Source organism: Marmota flaviventris, chromosome 17 (assembly GCF_047511675.1).
Source record: "Marmota flaviventris isolate mMarFla1 chromosome 17, mMarFla1.hap1, whole genome shotgun sequence".
Taxonomy (NCBI): Eukaryota; Metazoa; Chordata; class Mammalia; order Rodentia; family Sciuridae; genus Marmota; species Marmota flaviventris.
The window spans coordinates 56,859,036-56,875,850 of NC_092514.1; the positions used below are offsets into that span (position 1 = coordinate 56,859,036).

Genomic DNA, 16,815 nt, shown 5'->3' on the forward strand with positions numbered 1-16,815 from the left:
GATTTCAGGCATGCACCACTGCACCCGGCCATTACATTACAATTCTTTATCTGGGATATTTTATTTTTGAGCCACATCTCCAGCTTACCCCAAGTGAGGTAAGAATTCAAATAATTCTTCAAATAGTTAACTAACTGACCCAATACTATTGACTAAGTAACCTTTTCTTTCTCCACTGGTTGAGATGCCATCTTTACCAGGCTTTGGATTTTATGCATTCTAGATATTACCAGTTCATCTGTTCTGTCCTGGGATTCACAGATGTTAATATCTCTGTAACTATAGTAGTAGGTTAGGCAGGTTTTTCAAGACTTTTTCAAGACTATCTTGGCTCTTTCCAACCATATTACTCTATCAGATAAAAAACAGCCTCCACCAATTATAAACAAGAGAGTAAGAAAAAAAAAAGAGGAATTCAAGCTTTGATTAGAATTAGACTAAATCCTGAAAATAGTTTAGGAAACACTAATATTATATTCTTATTTGGGTGGTAGGTCTATTAATCTATACACATGTTAAAATTCATAAAACCATACACCAGAAGAGAAAAAAAACAATTTTACTGTATTACAATAATACCAAAACAGGTAAATATCTTATTGTAACATTCATATTTGGAGTACTATTCATTTTTTAATGCACTTCTATGTGAGATGATAGTCATACAATAATAAACATTTCCAAAATTTAACTAGGTTTTATTATTTTTTTCCCTGAACATTACTTATAAATTGTTCACCTTTCATAAATATTTTAAAAATTAAGTTCAAATCTGAAAAAAAATACAACTTAGTTTCTCAATATCATTATATTTATAGTGTAGATGTCTAGTGATAAATGAGAGCTTGCTTCCTTAAAAATTCAACACCAAAAATATTCATCTTTCCATCTGTAGAAAAGATTGGGAATGAAAAATCAGAACTATAAGCTTAGACTTGCCAAAGAAATTCTATGTAGAAGGGTATTAACTCTTGCCATCTTTAGTGTAAAAGAAGGATGTTCTTGTTTGTGACTGAAAATTGTGAGATTTTACTTAATTTTTTAAAAATATTTTTAGGTGCAGATGGACACAATACCTTTATTTTATTTATTTGTACGTGATGTTGAGGATTGAACCCAGTGCCTCACATGTGCTACTACTGAGCTACCAAACCCAGCCCTTCACGTGATTTTTAAAAGATATTTTTATTCATGTTTATCTGCTCAATATAGCAAGAAACAAAAAAGTGGTATAATGTATGAATTTTACTGTCAGTGTGCCTTGTGTTGCAGCTGGAATCACAACTTCCTTTTCAGTCCAACCCCCAAAATCACCTATGTGGACAGGGAAGCTAAAGACAATAAGAACACTGTGTGTGATTAAATGATCACAGGAGTAATCTGTCCTAAACATAATTCAGTACAATTCTGACCTTTTCAAAACCTTACTAATCTTTTGACCTGTCATCAGGTCCCTTCCCCAACCAGACTGCACAATAACATCAATTTTTACAGGTGTGTTACTTAAATAAAGGCAAATTCTTATTACAATAAATTAAAAATCAGGTAAGGAAGGATATCAAGATTAATGTTCACAGATTAATATAGCTGAATCATCAATAAAGCCTTTACCAAAGGATCTGAATTTCCACAATGCAATCTACTTTAGTTCATTGGCTTCTAGCTCTGTTTTTAACCATCTGCAGTCTTTCCCCATAGAAACAGAGCCGATGCTGTTGAGCCCCTGGCAACAGCCTTTGAAAGTGGCTGTTCTATATTTAACTAGTTTGACCTATATGCAAGTGTTCATCTTCATCAGCCTGGACTGTCCAGAATCACTGAGGGGATGCTTTTTATTATGTAACACATTTATCCTCTGTGGGATTACTTGGGTATAGCAAGCCTTTTCTGGACATAAAGATTTGAGAAAGATATCACTAAAAAGGCTGGCTCTGATTAAAATCTGTCTAGAAAGTCTTTGCCAATCTACTCCCCCCCCCCACCCCAGTTACGGGGATCAAACCCAAGGGAGCTTTACCACTGAGCTTCATCCCCAGCTCATCACCCTTTTTTAAAAATTTTGTGACAGGGTCTCACTAAGTTGTTGAGGCTGGCCTTAAGCTTGTGATCCTATGCTTCAGCCTCCCAAGTTGCTGGGATTACAGGCATGGGCCAGTGCATCTGGCTGTCAAACTGCCTGCAAGTTTAAAAACAACACCCAAGTTACCTATGTAGCCATGTGGAAACTATCATAACTAAGGTATTACAAAATTCTTCTTTACATGGCATTTTAACTTACCTGTGCCTATAATCATCAGGGTCCATTAGACTCATTTCAGGTTTTTTTCTTTTTTGAACAGTTCAAACTATTTATAAAGACTGATATTTTGTATCTTTTCCTTTTTACAAAACTTCCAAAGAATAAAAAGGAAAATATATTTTTAAAAATAGAATAATGCTCATTCTATCTTTCAATAACCATTGAATCTTCTTATAAATCTAAAATACATTATGCTGTTGCATCATTCCTAAAAATTATGTCACTGTCATTAATTATTTTCAACTATACTAAAATAAAAAGAAAATGGTGCACTCCTATAATCCCAACAGCCCAGGAGGCTGAGGCAGGAGGATTGGAAGTTTGTAGCCAGCGTTAGACCCTTTCTCAAAAAAAAAAAAAGTGCTGGTGATGTAACTTAGTGGTAAACCACAAAGTGCCTCTAGGTTCAATCCCCAGTATCTCCTCTCACCCATCAAAAAAAGGAAGAAGAAAGAAGGAGAAGGAGAAGAAGAAATAGTAATGAAATTATTTAGAAAAATCTTCTAAATAATAAGTGACAGTGAAATATGTCACTATGACATCACCCTTGGCCAGAATGTGGTAAAGAAAAATCAACAAAGAAGCATCTTGACTGCTCCTCAGTAGGAAATGGAATATCATACAAATATTAAAATGACTTATATGAGGCTGGGGATGTAGTTCGGCTAATACAGTGCTTGCCTTGCATGCACAAGGCCCTGGGTTCAATTCCCAGTGCCAGGGAGGGGAAAAAGACTTATATTTACCAATACAAATAGAATCCAGAAACATAATATCTCATATTTTAAAAAAATCTAGTTATTTCCTCTCAGCCCCTTAAAAATGATATTCAATGGGTGTCTTGTTTCCATTATTTCTGTTGAGGAGACAGCTGTTAGCCTCACACTGATTGGATGGGGCCTGTCATCAGGAGGGCAATCTGCTTTACTCAGCCTACCGATTCAAAAGTTAATTTAATCCAGAAACACCCACACAGACATACCCAGAATAAGGTTTGACCAAATACCTGGTCACCCTGTGGCCTAGTCAAGTTGACACATAAAATCAAACATCACAGTTAGTAAACTCTGATCCGATTTTTTTTTTTTTTTTTTTTTGTACTGGGAATCCAACCCAGAGATGCTTACACTGAGTTACATATCCAGCCTTTTTTATTTTTTAATTTGAGACAGGGTCTCACTAAGTTGCTTAGGGACTCACTAAGTTGCTGAGGCTATCTTTGTACTTGTGATCCTCCCCTCCCAAGTCTCTGGGATTTTAGGTGAGCACCATCACACCCAGCCTCTGGTCTGATTTTTAAGTTAATTTTATTTTTTTCTAAGACTCAAATCCTTTGAGCTCTGACAACGCAATCCTGCCATTCTACTACTCTACTACTGAGCTGACTGAGTGTAAGTAAGCTAGCTTTCTGATCATGGACCTTGTGTGTGTGAATAAAATTCTGTAAGTCTATACATGGATTTACCAACCACCATCACCACCACCACCACCACCACCACCACCACACCCCCGTCCCCCTGCTTCAAAAAGATAAATGAGTTCAAGACTTTGAAAGTAATGCGGTACAAAAGTGTCACTTGAAAATATATTCATGATCTGTTTTTGCAAAACCTTTGGCTTATACAATCATCTCCCTTTACGTTATGAACAGGTGGATAATGACATCTGCTCACATCATGTAAATCCCACATAATCTCTGGGGTAGTGTAAAATATAAACTAAGTACTAAGTAAACTTAACCTATAAGCTGTTTGAAAATATAGAACACAATAACAAATTTGCCTCCATAACTCTGATTTTATTCATCATATAAGTGGGAACACATTTTTACTAAGTTATAGTTACATTACCCTCCTTTGCTCCTCTTCAGCATCAGCAAAAAGTTTGCGAATGTTAGCCTCTGATTCTCCCACATATTTGTTGAGGATTTCTGGCCCATTGACCACTTTGGGCTCTCTTGCATTCAACATCTTGCCAATCTGTCGAGCCAAGAGAGTCTTACCACAACCTGGGGGCCCGTATAACAGAATGCCTTTAACATGTTTACAACCTGAAAAAGAAAAGAAAACAGTCTTACACCATCTAAAATACAAGTAAGACATTTAAGGGAAGGTTTTCTTTCTTCTTCATACGTACTTAAAGTAAAACACAGTAGTACTATTTACATATATTAACATCCAGGTGCCATGAACAGAACAAGAATGAACAGTGTCTCTTTCTCTCTTTAAAATAAAATTCAGAAACCATTCCTAATACCAGCATTAATGTTTGAGGGGAAAAAGCTGCCAGCTAAAGGTCTTTGGAAAAATATATTAGAACTAACACTTAGAACAAACACTCCTAACTTGGAAAATGTCTCTTTGATCTAGATATGTAATTATAAGATATTAATTATTTTCATTACCTTTTAAGGTTGGGGGTGGTTAACCCAAAACAAATCTGTCATGATGTAGGCTATGGAGAGTATAATGCATAGAATTTTGGGTCCACCTGTCAAGACAAGCAGTTGAACAAAGGGGCAAGCATGCTGAATTGGATGAACATTAGAGGAATTCAAGGGTCCAGATGGATGTCACCAACTCTGTGAACAAAGCTGAATTTCTTTGTGTGACTAATGTCAAATGAGGAGCATGCTTCTTTAGAGCAACCCAGGTGAAAATACAGTTTCAGAAGCAGCATTCAATTATTTTCTAGGCAGGAATTGCTAAATGCCTTAAAGATTCCATTAACAATCCAAAACAGCACAACTGAGGATAGAGACTCCCCAGGTGTCTCTAGCCAGCTCATCTATTTCATTTCTTAAAATGAAGATCTATAACCTCTGCCTGTTCCTCTGGATACCCTCCCACTTCTAACAGCTGCACAGTTAAGGTGCATGGTCTCTTTCTGATGAGTTTTTTCTTTCTACTACATATACCCAAAAAAGCACTCTGAAATAATGTGACTTCGGTGTCACAGTTATAATTACGGGTGAAAAAAGTCCTCTGGAAATGCTATGTACATATGTGTATTTCCACAGAAAATGGTTTGTCTTTATTTGAAATGTCAGTCTGAAAAAGTACATCTTTAAGAAAAGAGTACAACAATGTATTACTTATGCAAAATAAGTTACAACTTACAACCAACTCTATTAGCAACTTTAGATTCTGAGGAGGAAGACCTTTGGTTTGCCAGTATGGTCTTTACATCTATCCTTACTTCAAGGAAAGATTTTCTTTTAAATCCTCAAAAGAACTAAGATCTGTGCTTAGAGTTTAGCTTGTAGAGAGAAGGGGGCTTAGTGAAAACCCTTGAAGACTCAGAGATATAACTCTTCTCATCACAGATTAATCCCTGACCCAAGAACCATGGCCCGATATAATGTATTCATCCTTTGACCCACCCTTCAAGCAGGAGTGGTGGGGAAATGAGGGGACAAGCCTTGAGCTTCTCCTAGGGGCCAGCACCATCAAACACTGTCAGCATCCAAGTCACTGCGACCCATGGGCTGAGGACTTTAGAACCTGGCTCCTGATCTTCTCCTCTAAGCCAACTGCAAACTATTCATATGTCTGAACCACAGCAGAGGCAGATGGGGGGAGAGGAGGAATAGGTACAAAGAAAGGACAGTCAGAAAGCAGAAAGGGAAGATTTGCTGAGTACCTGCAAAGTCCCAGGCTTTATCCTCATGCCTAGTTTCTTGACGTTTTACTTTCTCCAAGTTTATTGCCTCTCTCTTCACCCTGCTTCCATATTAAGCCATACTTTCTTGGAAGGACTCTTAATTCCCTGGCCTTTTTATATTTTGTCATGCCCATCCTGTGAGCCCTGAATACAACATGGCTTTACTGCATCCACACACTGGCCACAGAGCACCGCCAGAGAAAATTACACCACCATGCTGACTGACATCCCCTCGGTGTTATGCTAGCCAATTTCAGTTCCATACTCGCTGCTTTCTAGATTCTGCATGCCACTCTTTACTTGTCTTTGTTAGCTCCTCTCTAATTCTCCTTATTAAATCTTCCCTGTTCCTTTCTTCTCAAGAGCTACTCCATGCCATTAATTCTTAGAGATGACCTAGATTCCTGATTCCTACTTCACATATTAGAAGGAGGAGGAGGAGGAGAAGGAGGGTGGGGGGAATGGGAGGAGGAAGAAGAAAAAAGATCATCAAGCACAAACTCCCTTCATCTTTCTGCTTCTCTATCTACCAACTGGTCAGCAGATGTATCCATTTTCAACTTCAACTTCAGTTCTTAAAAGAGTTTCCTTTCTCTTCTCCAAGTCTCATATTGTAATTATTCGTTTATTCGCCTTCTTCTCTATTACCTGATGCTCTACTATTCAAGGGCAAGTACTATCTTGAATTGAAAATGTCCAACATAATGCCTAACACATAATGTATACCTAATAAAGGACTGAATAACTAAATGGTGGAAAACACTCAAAGAATATGATGGAAAGGTCATTTTTCAAAATTATCTGATGCTCTTAATTTATGGAGCAATGATGTCTTTCATTGCTGAACTAATTAAAATACTGAAAGAAAAAAGACATTTTTTAATAATTGAGACTTCATTAATTTAGCAAAACAAACTTTATAACGTATAAATAACAGAATCCTAACTTTGCAATTCTTTTTAAAAAAAATTTTTTTAGTTGTTAATAGACCTTTATTTATATGAGTGCTAAGAATTGAACCCAGGCCTCACACATGCCAGGCAAATGTACTACCACTGAGCCACAGTCCCAGCCCCAGCCCCTGCAATTCTTTTTGTACATGGAAAATGCTCAGTTTACTGCATTTCGAATTCAACCGAATCAGATCTTATAAAATAAGTAATTCACAAAGCATTACCCTGAAGGTAAAGAGAAAAACAGACAAGATGCATACATGTAGATCTTATTTTATATATATATATATATATATATATGTGTGTGTGTGTGTGTGTGTGTGTGTGTATAGATAGATATGTATATAAGTGACAGAACATATTCAATATAACATCAATAGGGATGTCTTAGAAGTTCTAGTCTGCGTTAGTACTATAATTCTTTTAGGATCTCAAGTAAGCACTTCAAAAATATACAATGACATGTGAAGATTTTCAAAATCCACTTCCACAAAGGAACTGGTTACTTGAATAAGCAGTGGAAATGGGACTTTGTTATGACTATTATTATTATGGTCTATTCTGACTTATTAAATAAGCATTGGTCTCTAATTTTAAATGAGTCATAAAAACTAATTCCATTCAACAAAAGTGTATTAAGCTCCTGTTTAGACTAGGTACTAAGGTAGGTGTTAGGGATACAAACATGAAAAAGACAGTCCCTACCTGCAGGGCATTTATGGCTTAGCAGGAAAGACAGAAATAAAAATAAGTTATCTATAATTTAATATGACATATCAGAGATATGTATGAAATTGTTTTGGAATCTAGCCAGGAGAGACTGATTCTGCCAGGGTGATGGCAGAAAATTAGGAATGGACACAGGGGAAGAGGTAACATAAAATCTGGGCCTAAAAGGATGAGTAGGTTTGTGGCTGGACAGCAGAGAGGAAATGGCATCAAAAAGGGAAAGACTCACACGGTCAAAGGCATAGAACTATGGATATGGAAGCTGTTCTCTCAAAACAGCCAGTGGCAACTAGAGCTTTTGAGGGGAAGACAGTCCTAAGGAGACGGGGCTGTGGCAGGTCTTAACACCATGAGTTTTTAACTTGTTTTGTAGGCAATGAGATGTGATAAAAGCTAACTCTGCTGGCAGGATAGAGGAAGGACTGGGAAACAAAGGTGCAGAGGGTGGAAGGCTGGTTGGAGGAATGTTTTTAACCTTTTTCTAGAGACACTGACTCTCCATTATTTTTGCTAGTTGAGTTTTTATACCACTCCTAGTCCTCTGGAAGCACTTGAGCAAATGGGTCCAGAGGTCTCAGAAGGACACCTTCCACTGTTGCTGACACCCCAGCTTTCTCCTGAGCTTCTCCAGGACATCAAAGCCTGGTTCTGATTCTGGGCAGCCTCTGATCTTTAGCTGCTGGACTGTCTGACTGCTGAGCTGTGCTGACTGCTGCTCCCTTTTTTTTTTTTTTTTGCCTTTGCTTTATCTTAATATCATGCAAGTCCCTCATAACACAGAAATCAGTACCTGGGTTAGTGAATTAAATTTAAATAGCAAAGGGAGGGTATAAAAGTAAAAAATCAGTGGAACTGATTTAAACTGTCTCATTCTCTCATTCTATTTCTCACTTCCTTTCCCATGGAATAGTCTAATGGAGCCCTCCACCCTCTGAAAAATGCACATGTACAAAATTTGCATATAATTTTGAGGGGATTCTTAAAGTCTTTGAGGTCAGTCTACGGAATTCAAATTAAAAACCATGAAAGTACTATAATCAAGACAAGAGAGAGACTAGGAGTAGAAAGTCAATAGTCATAAAAAAGAGTAGGAAAAGAAAGAAAAGGAAGACACGGAAGCTATTCATTACAGCACAGAGACAAAGGAGAAATCAGAGAAGGAGAAGTCAATGTTGGCCGTATGGTTTCTAGCCGGGGCACAAGGGTAAAATGATGACAACCTCAGAGACACCAAAAAGATGGCAAGAGGAGGAGTCAGTTTGAGGAAAGTATCACTTTGTTTTTGGCTATAAGGCATTTGAGATTTGGGCAGTAATGCCCATTAAAAATATAGGCTGAAAACTCAGAAAAGATATCAGAGCTACTGGTTCTGACATCTTAAGATATTTTTGGATGCTTGCTCTGGGCACATAAAAAGCCACAAAATGTTTTAGGCAGAGAAATGTGATGAAAGGGACACATGCTGCAGTGATAGGTGATGAGGCATGGGACAAAGCCACTGGATATAAAAATCCAGAAGTTAATACTGACTGAGGCCACAGGATCTTAGATCAGGTCAGAGCATTTTGGGTTGAGGTACCCTTCTTTTTACATAGAAGGAAGCTGAGGAGTCTAAGCAGGCATGGAGTTCACATTTTCAGGAACTCCAGCAACACAGAGGGATTCGGGGGGTGGGTGGGGGGACCAGCTTGCCAGGATGCCTCTCCTTCTGAGACTAGTTAAATTCAGGAAGAATAGGAAGCAAGGTGAGGTTCACTATATGAAGCAGGGGCCAGCTAGATCATCTACAAAATAAGGCATGAGAAGAGGATATTGGGTGATGTGGTAAAGAACACAGGGAATTAGGAAATACATGGGAAAATGTGCCTGAGCAGATGGATGCCATTATGTAAGTGAATTCAGCATATGAGATTCAGGTCATTGAGGGACTATCCTCTTGTAATTATATAAGCAAGTCAGTGTTAGGTAAGGTGTAGATTCTTATTCAACTCTATAAATGTAAGTTTCACGTAAGCATGCATAAAAATCTTGACTTTTTTGGTTTTAGCCCTCCCCCATACTTTTCCAAAACTAAGTCCTAAAGATTTGCTACAGGAGCTAGGTGCAGTGGCACATGCCTGTAATCCCAGCAACTCAGGATGCTGAGACAGGATCATTCAGAGTTCGAAGCCATCCTCAGGAGCTTAGCAAGACCTTGTCTGAAAATAAAAAATAAAGAAAAAGGCCTGGGATGTGGCTCAGTGGTTATGTGTCCCTGAGCTCAATCCCTGGTACCCATCTCCCCGCCACCCCCCCCCCAAAAAAAATTAGCTCTATGAGGTAAATAACAGGATTAAATTAACTTAATTTGAACTTAACATATTTACAACTCAATTTTATGGCCTGATTTTCCCACCACAAGTATAAGGTAAGGTAAAAACTATTATATGCCTGTCCTAAACATTTTTATCTTTTCCACAAAAATGAGGCTTTAATCTTCATTTCCAAGTTATTCCCATCTTTTCTCCTTCCTCTATAACTTATGTAAATAAGAACTATTGTGGACTATTAGTATAATCAAACAGCTCCAAAGAATCTCTTTTAATTTCCTGTGTCCAAGTACTTAACTGCTTATTTTACTAACTGTTCCTATAACTTGGAGGAGGTGCAGACACATTGTCAATTCTTTTTTTCATTTTTTTTTATTATTGGTTGTTCAAAACATTACAAAGCTCTTGACATATCATATTTCATACATTTGATTCAAGTGGGTTATAGGAACAGAAAGGCAGGTAGAAGCGAAAAGCACAATTTAAAATGGTCAAAAATAGATTTATATATGTGTTTTTGGAATTCGAGTTGCTAATTTTACACATATGTAGATAAGATAATAGGTAGTCACTATCTGCTGGTGAAATGGAAGATGGGAAAAGGCAGTGCTGGGGGTTTGAGAGAGTACAAGAGGAACTGGTCCTCTCAGAGAATAGGAGAGTAAATGGGTTGGAACAGGAAAGTACAGAAGGAATATCAGGAAATGCCTATACCAAGAAATACTGAGGGCTCACTTGACATATGGCTCATAAACTTAAAATAAGGTCAGACACTATAGTTTTGCATTTTTCTAAAACCACATTTTAAAGGCAGAGAGTACTGGCATAGAGTAGGCAGGCAGCTGAGAAACACTTGCAGCTCTGACCCACAGACAATGCAAAGCAAAGCCATAAGGGGAGAGATACGATAGACCCATAGACTGTGGAATCTAACCTGAGTAAAGAGGGAAGAGAGGACAAAAGATCTGGGAAGTAAGTGGTAAACAAACTGGAGTGAGTGAGAAGTAAGTGAGGAAAATGGGAGGAAGCTAGTGAGCAGGAAGCTCACATCTGAACTATCAAGAGCTGCACAGCTATTGGTACTGGCAAAGTGCTGGGTACAACAGAAGTGGGTGGCTGAGATGGACTGAAAGAAAAGTTCAATACACAAGAGGAGGTAAAAAATTGAGGATAGACTGTTGGACAAATCAACAGGATGCAAAAATCACCAATAATACTCCAAAGATAAAACACACAGTGTAGACTACACTTAAGAGGAATAAGTAAGGCCTACAGCTGTTGTCTGGCTCTGCCACTCATTCTTTTCTAGAAAGGTTACCTATCCTCACTCTTTCATTTTGTTCTCCAAATGTTCATGACAATGAAAAGCACTGATGTTGATTACTATATCATTAAGTAATAGTTATTATTGAAGGTATGAATAATATTAAATGCTATAAAAATAAAAGAGCAAAGGATGATACCACTATTTACTAAGGATCTAAGTTAATGAGACATTGGAACCTCACTGTAAGATTGTATTTTGTAAAGAATTTAGTACAAGATTAATAGGTTTTTTAAATCTCATTCTAGACCCCTTGTCATAAAGTATTTTAATAATTTCCTAGAATTTGAATCACAAAGCTGCATTTTAATTATATTTCACAACAGACTCCTGTCAAAAAAAGGCTGAAAATATGATTTGTGGTCAGGTGCAGGATAGGTGAGGATTGACTGGATTAAATAGGAAATAAATCAGATGAAAATCTCCAGAGAACATTAAAAATTACTAGAAGCCTCAATTTCCTGACAAGTGATTCTCAGACCTGAATTTCACAAATTAGCAAAACCCCATTTTTTTTTAAACAGGGAGAAGTGCTGTCATTGAGCTGCTTAGTTTTTATTTCATAAGGTAATTTTTTAAAAAAATCAAATCTGACACTATCAGTCACCACCATTTCATATAAGAAAATATAGTTTAATATAAAAAAGTAGAACAGTAATAATCTCAGAATAAAGGACAGTCTTTCGTATTAAATAAACACAGTTTTATGTGCATTGCTAAAAGTGGGGACTCTAGAGTCAAAGATAGTCTAAGATAGAGTCAACTTGCCTGGATTAAAACCCCCTTTTTTTTTCAGGAAATAACAACAGCAACTACTTTTGAAGGTTGTTACGAAGATTAAGTATAATGTCCACAAAACACTTAGCAAACTTCTTGGTATATAGTAAAAGCTCATAAATAGTGGATATTAATATTAGCCCTTTTGGGGGGCGGGTACTAGGGACTGACTCCAGAGGTACCTTACCATTGAGCTACATCCTCCACCCTTTTTAAACTTTGAGTCAAAGGTCTCACGAAATTGCCCAGGCTGGCCTTGAACTTGTGATTTCCTGCCCTAGCCTCCTAAGAAGCTGAGATTACAGGTTTGTGCCACTGTGCCTGACTAATATTAGTTTATTTTTATCATTTCCTGTAGATGAATGATGAAATCAAACCAGAATTCTAACTGATACATGAGAATTAGATCACTGTTAGGTGACCATAAATTTTTTAAAATATGACTATTTCGCTTTCCAAATTCCAAGATTGACTATTGTGACTATCTGGCCCCTTAAAACTTTATTTAACACTATTGTCACTGAACTTTGCAAATAACAGTACCCATTCTACTGACGAACATCAAGTTCCAAATTTAACACAGTAGTAAATGAGTTAGAATATAACATTTTCATAAATATTTTACTAGTATTTCAGTAAGTCAGAGTTCTTGGTAACTTTGGTTGTTCTTCCTCTGGACTACCATCAGAGTTGATCCTATCTGCTTCTTATGCATCACGCAGAGTCAATTCAACAGATTTCTCAAGCCTTCCACACTCTTGTAGAGTGAACAGGTAGCCCCTTCCTAAAAGCCAAGCTAGCACGACCATCAGTTCTATATGTACAGCATCCCTCTATCTTTTCTCCCCTCTGTTGTATCATGTTTATTCTCCAAAATTTCCCTCATTTCCCCAACTGCCTCAGTCTCATAGTCCCTAATTACTAGACACTAGAAAGCTGCCACTGTCCCTTTCTTAGGGAGCATCACACTGCTCTGCTGGCATTCATCATTGGTATATAGTAAAATTACCTAATTCTACTGGGAGCAACTGGGATTATTTCTGGGTACTTCACCTGAAAATGTATTTACAACACACTGGATCAACACAGCCTGTCCTTTGCCTCTCAGTTTGAGATAGATTAGCATTATATTCTTTATCAGCTTCCAGTTACCACTTTCTTAGTTGAATCACAGTTAACATTTAAACAACATATGTATTTTGGACACTGAGCCATGGGTGTTGCTGTCCAGTGATTATAATCATGCACACTTTGGTGGGGACAACTTCAAGAGGCTTCTGGGTATGTGCTATGGACAGCTTGAATGATTTATGTTCTAAGATTCTATAAAGAATAGGGTATATACATGACCACGAAAGGCATATCCAGCCCCACTGATGAAAATGAAATGTGAATTTATAAGATAGCCAATAAACTAATTATGATCTCTTTCTTTAAAATTTCCCCAGAATTACATAGCCCCACTTCTTCAACATTAGGAACAAATAGTAATGTTTACTGTTTGCAATCTTTTAAAATATTAGACAAAATGTGACAAATTTGTATTTGCTAAACTTTTTTATTTTATAAAGTAGTAAATTTTCTTGTTCTTCCTAGATGTCATCAGAGGCCAGCTGTATTAAAGAAAAATTGCCAGTCAATTTTTGGTATTCAAAAGGGGAAAAGACTATAGCAAACGCTAACTTTACATCAAGGTAAATGGAATGACAAAAAATTGTAAGTGATCTCTGCTAAATTAGCATCAGGACAGAAGTATTTAATCCATTTAATGGGAAACATGATATATAAGGACAGACTGGGAAGTGGGTTTTTAATAAGTAGTGAAGTTTAAAGGGGAATCCCAATTGGTTTCCAATTCAAATGCAGGCAGATCCACCATTTGCCAAAATAAGAGGCTATCAAAAGACTAGTGACAAGTCAGGACAGTCATGAGCCTTGCAGGCTTCTCCATGCAGTTGTGCAAACCGGGTTTGAATGCTTAATTTTAAATAGTACATGCACTTGTAGAAAATACAATCATAATTAATATTTGATCTTTTGATTTAAATTTTTCATAATTTCAATTTCTCTTCTGGTTCTTTTAAAAATTGTTAATTAGAATTACAGTTATGGGTATTTTCTTAGTTCTCTTTGACTTACCATTTTAGCAGTACAGTATGAATATTAACTAAGAAACAGTTGTCTTTTCTAGTCAGGCAATGAAGACTTGGCACATAGTTTCCCTCCACTCATAATATAGGAAAGAGGGCCTTTCATTTATTTCAAAAATTGTCAGTCAGCATCTAAAATAGGTCATCATCTAGATTTACTTATCTGTGCACTCATCAAATCTTCAAAAAAATTTTCATTGGTGAATATTAATTATAGAGAAGAGTGGGTTTCATGGTGGCACATTCATGACACATATAACAAAACTCGGTCAGTAACACCCCAATAGTTCCTCTTCCCCTCCCCGCCCCCCATGCCCCCCTTGACCCTAATAGTTGTCATGACATTCTTGGTTTTTTTCTTTTCTTTCTAGCTTCCACATATGAGAGAAAACAACTACTAAATATTTAAGATTAAGACAATTACTCCTGACCCCATTTGGACAGAAAATGGATCATCCATTCTCTGGGTATCATTCTGGCTAGTACAGACTTGCTGCTGCCCTACCGCCTTGAAGATGCCAAGAGCACTGTGAGTTCTGCTATGATAAAGGCCTATGAATAAGGCCTATGCCCTAAGCACCAAGCAGCTGTGCAAGATGTCTACCCCTGACTAGTTCTATATCCAAATTAGTCAACTGAGGTTTAATAAAGATCTTCTCATTAGATAGCCCAGAACTATAGAAGGGTTGTGTGGAACAACTCTCCAAACTAATCTTTGCTGACACCCCCACCCTTTTACACTCCCTCTTAGGGTGTTGCCTGGTATTTCATGAATTCTTGATGACAAAGATCATGCTTCTTCTGTAGCAGGTCCTGCCTTGCTGACATCTGGCAGCATGTATCATATTGGTTTCAAAAGTTTACAGTTTTTTCTTTCTTTGTTCCCTCTATCCCTTGGTTTCAAATTTCTTTTGCTTACTGCTCTACCAGGACCACTGTTTGAGTTGAGCTTGTATCTTGTTTTCTCTAGCAACTTGTGCCTTCTTTTTCAAACCTGGAACTTCAGCTCAGTCTAATGGTTCAGAGTCTTCTGTTCCTCAGAGCATCACCTCGTTATTCAATACTACCTAAGCAGAATCAGATCTTTGGGTTTAATTCTTCAATACTTACAGTAGCAGTTGTCGAACTTTAGTGTGCAGCAATATCCAACAGAGCTTGTAAAAATGTATATTTCCAGGCATCACTCCTAGAAATTTGAATTCAAGTCTGGAATGAAGCTGACGATGCTTACTATTAATAAGCATTCCCTGGTGTTTCTAAATGCAGGTCAGAGGACACTCTGAGGGCAGTTACAACTGACTATCTTCAGTTGCCTTCTAAGAGTTCTGGTTTAGATTTTATTTAGTGTATATGCTTTATACCTCAATTAAATCATAAGTGGATATGGATAGATTTTCTAATTCCTTGACAAGTTGTAGCTGTAAAAAAGCAAAGAGCTTCTCTAACAAGATAAAACTTATCAAGAATAAATGTAATTTTCCTGTACTTGAGTGCAGCTGGGAGAGATAAGGTTTTGTGAGAGATGACATGAGTTTTACTCAATGGTAAATTCATTATGAGTCGAGATAGAATGAGGATGTCAAAAATGTTAATACAATTACAGCCTGCACTAAAAGAAGACAGTGTTTTGAACAAACAATGGTTAGTCCTGGTCTTTTGTACAACAGGGAGCACACTTGCGGTATTCTACTAAGTCCCAGGTTTCACAACTTAAGATGAATACAAACAAATATTAAGGTTCAGAAAAGTGAATAGGATGGTAAAGGACTAAAGAACAGGGACTCAAAAGGAATGGTTGGAGGAACCAACCAAGCTGAGAGATTTAACTTAGAGCAAAGATAAATCTGAGGAGAGCTGAGGTCTGGACAGAATAACCTTGTGCATACACTAGAGGGCTTTCACAAGGAAGGAGGATTGTTCTTGTTCTGTTAGTCTCCAGGGAAAGCTAGAACTGTAGTAGAAACTACAAGGACATACATCCTACCTAAGCAAAGGAAGACTCAACTTGAACCTACAGTTGTCCAAAAAGGAAATACAGCCTTAGGAGAACGAATTTCCTGTCATTGGAAGATTCAAACTTAGCCTAAGGAATTTGGCAGAAATTACTAAGCAGAAATGTAGATAAGATTCAAACAAAAGACAGGTATATGACTAGATGACTCTTAAGATCCCTTCCAATGCTAAGATTCTACAATTTCTCTGGCATTGTCTGATAGAACCCGCTGGTTTTGCACAGAAAGATGTGAAATAAACATTCAAGGGTGGGAAGGAAGAAGGAGACTGAAGGCTAGGAAGATTATAATAAAGAGGCTACTGCTCTTTACTGAAGTGATGGAAAAGGAAAGAGAGGGGCTAGGGTGGGGCTTAGTGGTAGAGTACCTGCTGTGCATGAGTGAGGCACTGGGTTTGATCCTCAGCACCACATAAAAATAAATAAATAAATATAAAGGAAAAAGAAAAGATCCAAAACACAAATCAGAAAAAAAAAAAAAAAAGAAGTATTCAGTAATGGATCTGAAAATGCATGCAAACTAAAGAAAAAAGGGGAGAAAACACAATTCCAATAGAAAATAAAGATAATTTGGAAGAGATACCTATATAGAAGATGGGG

At 37.2% G+C, this 16,815-nt stretch overlaps 1 protein-coding gene across 2 annotated transcripts in view; it reads right to left on the reverse strand.

The window, feature by feature from the left end:
• Nucleotides 1-16,815, reverse strand: part of Nsf (N-ethylmaleimide sensitive factor, vesicle fusing ATPase) — a 149,879-nt gene that overhangs the window by 66,358 nt on the left and 66,706 nt on the right. For both annotated transcript variants that reach the window (XM_071602924.1, XM_027921771.2), the window contains exon 9: nt 4,150-4,349. In XM_071602924.1, the coding sequence (XP_071459025.1) occupies nt 4,150-4,349 (200 nt within the window). The remainder of the gene's footprint in view (nt 1-4,149; nt 4,350-16,815) is intronic.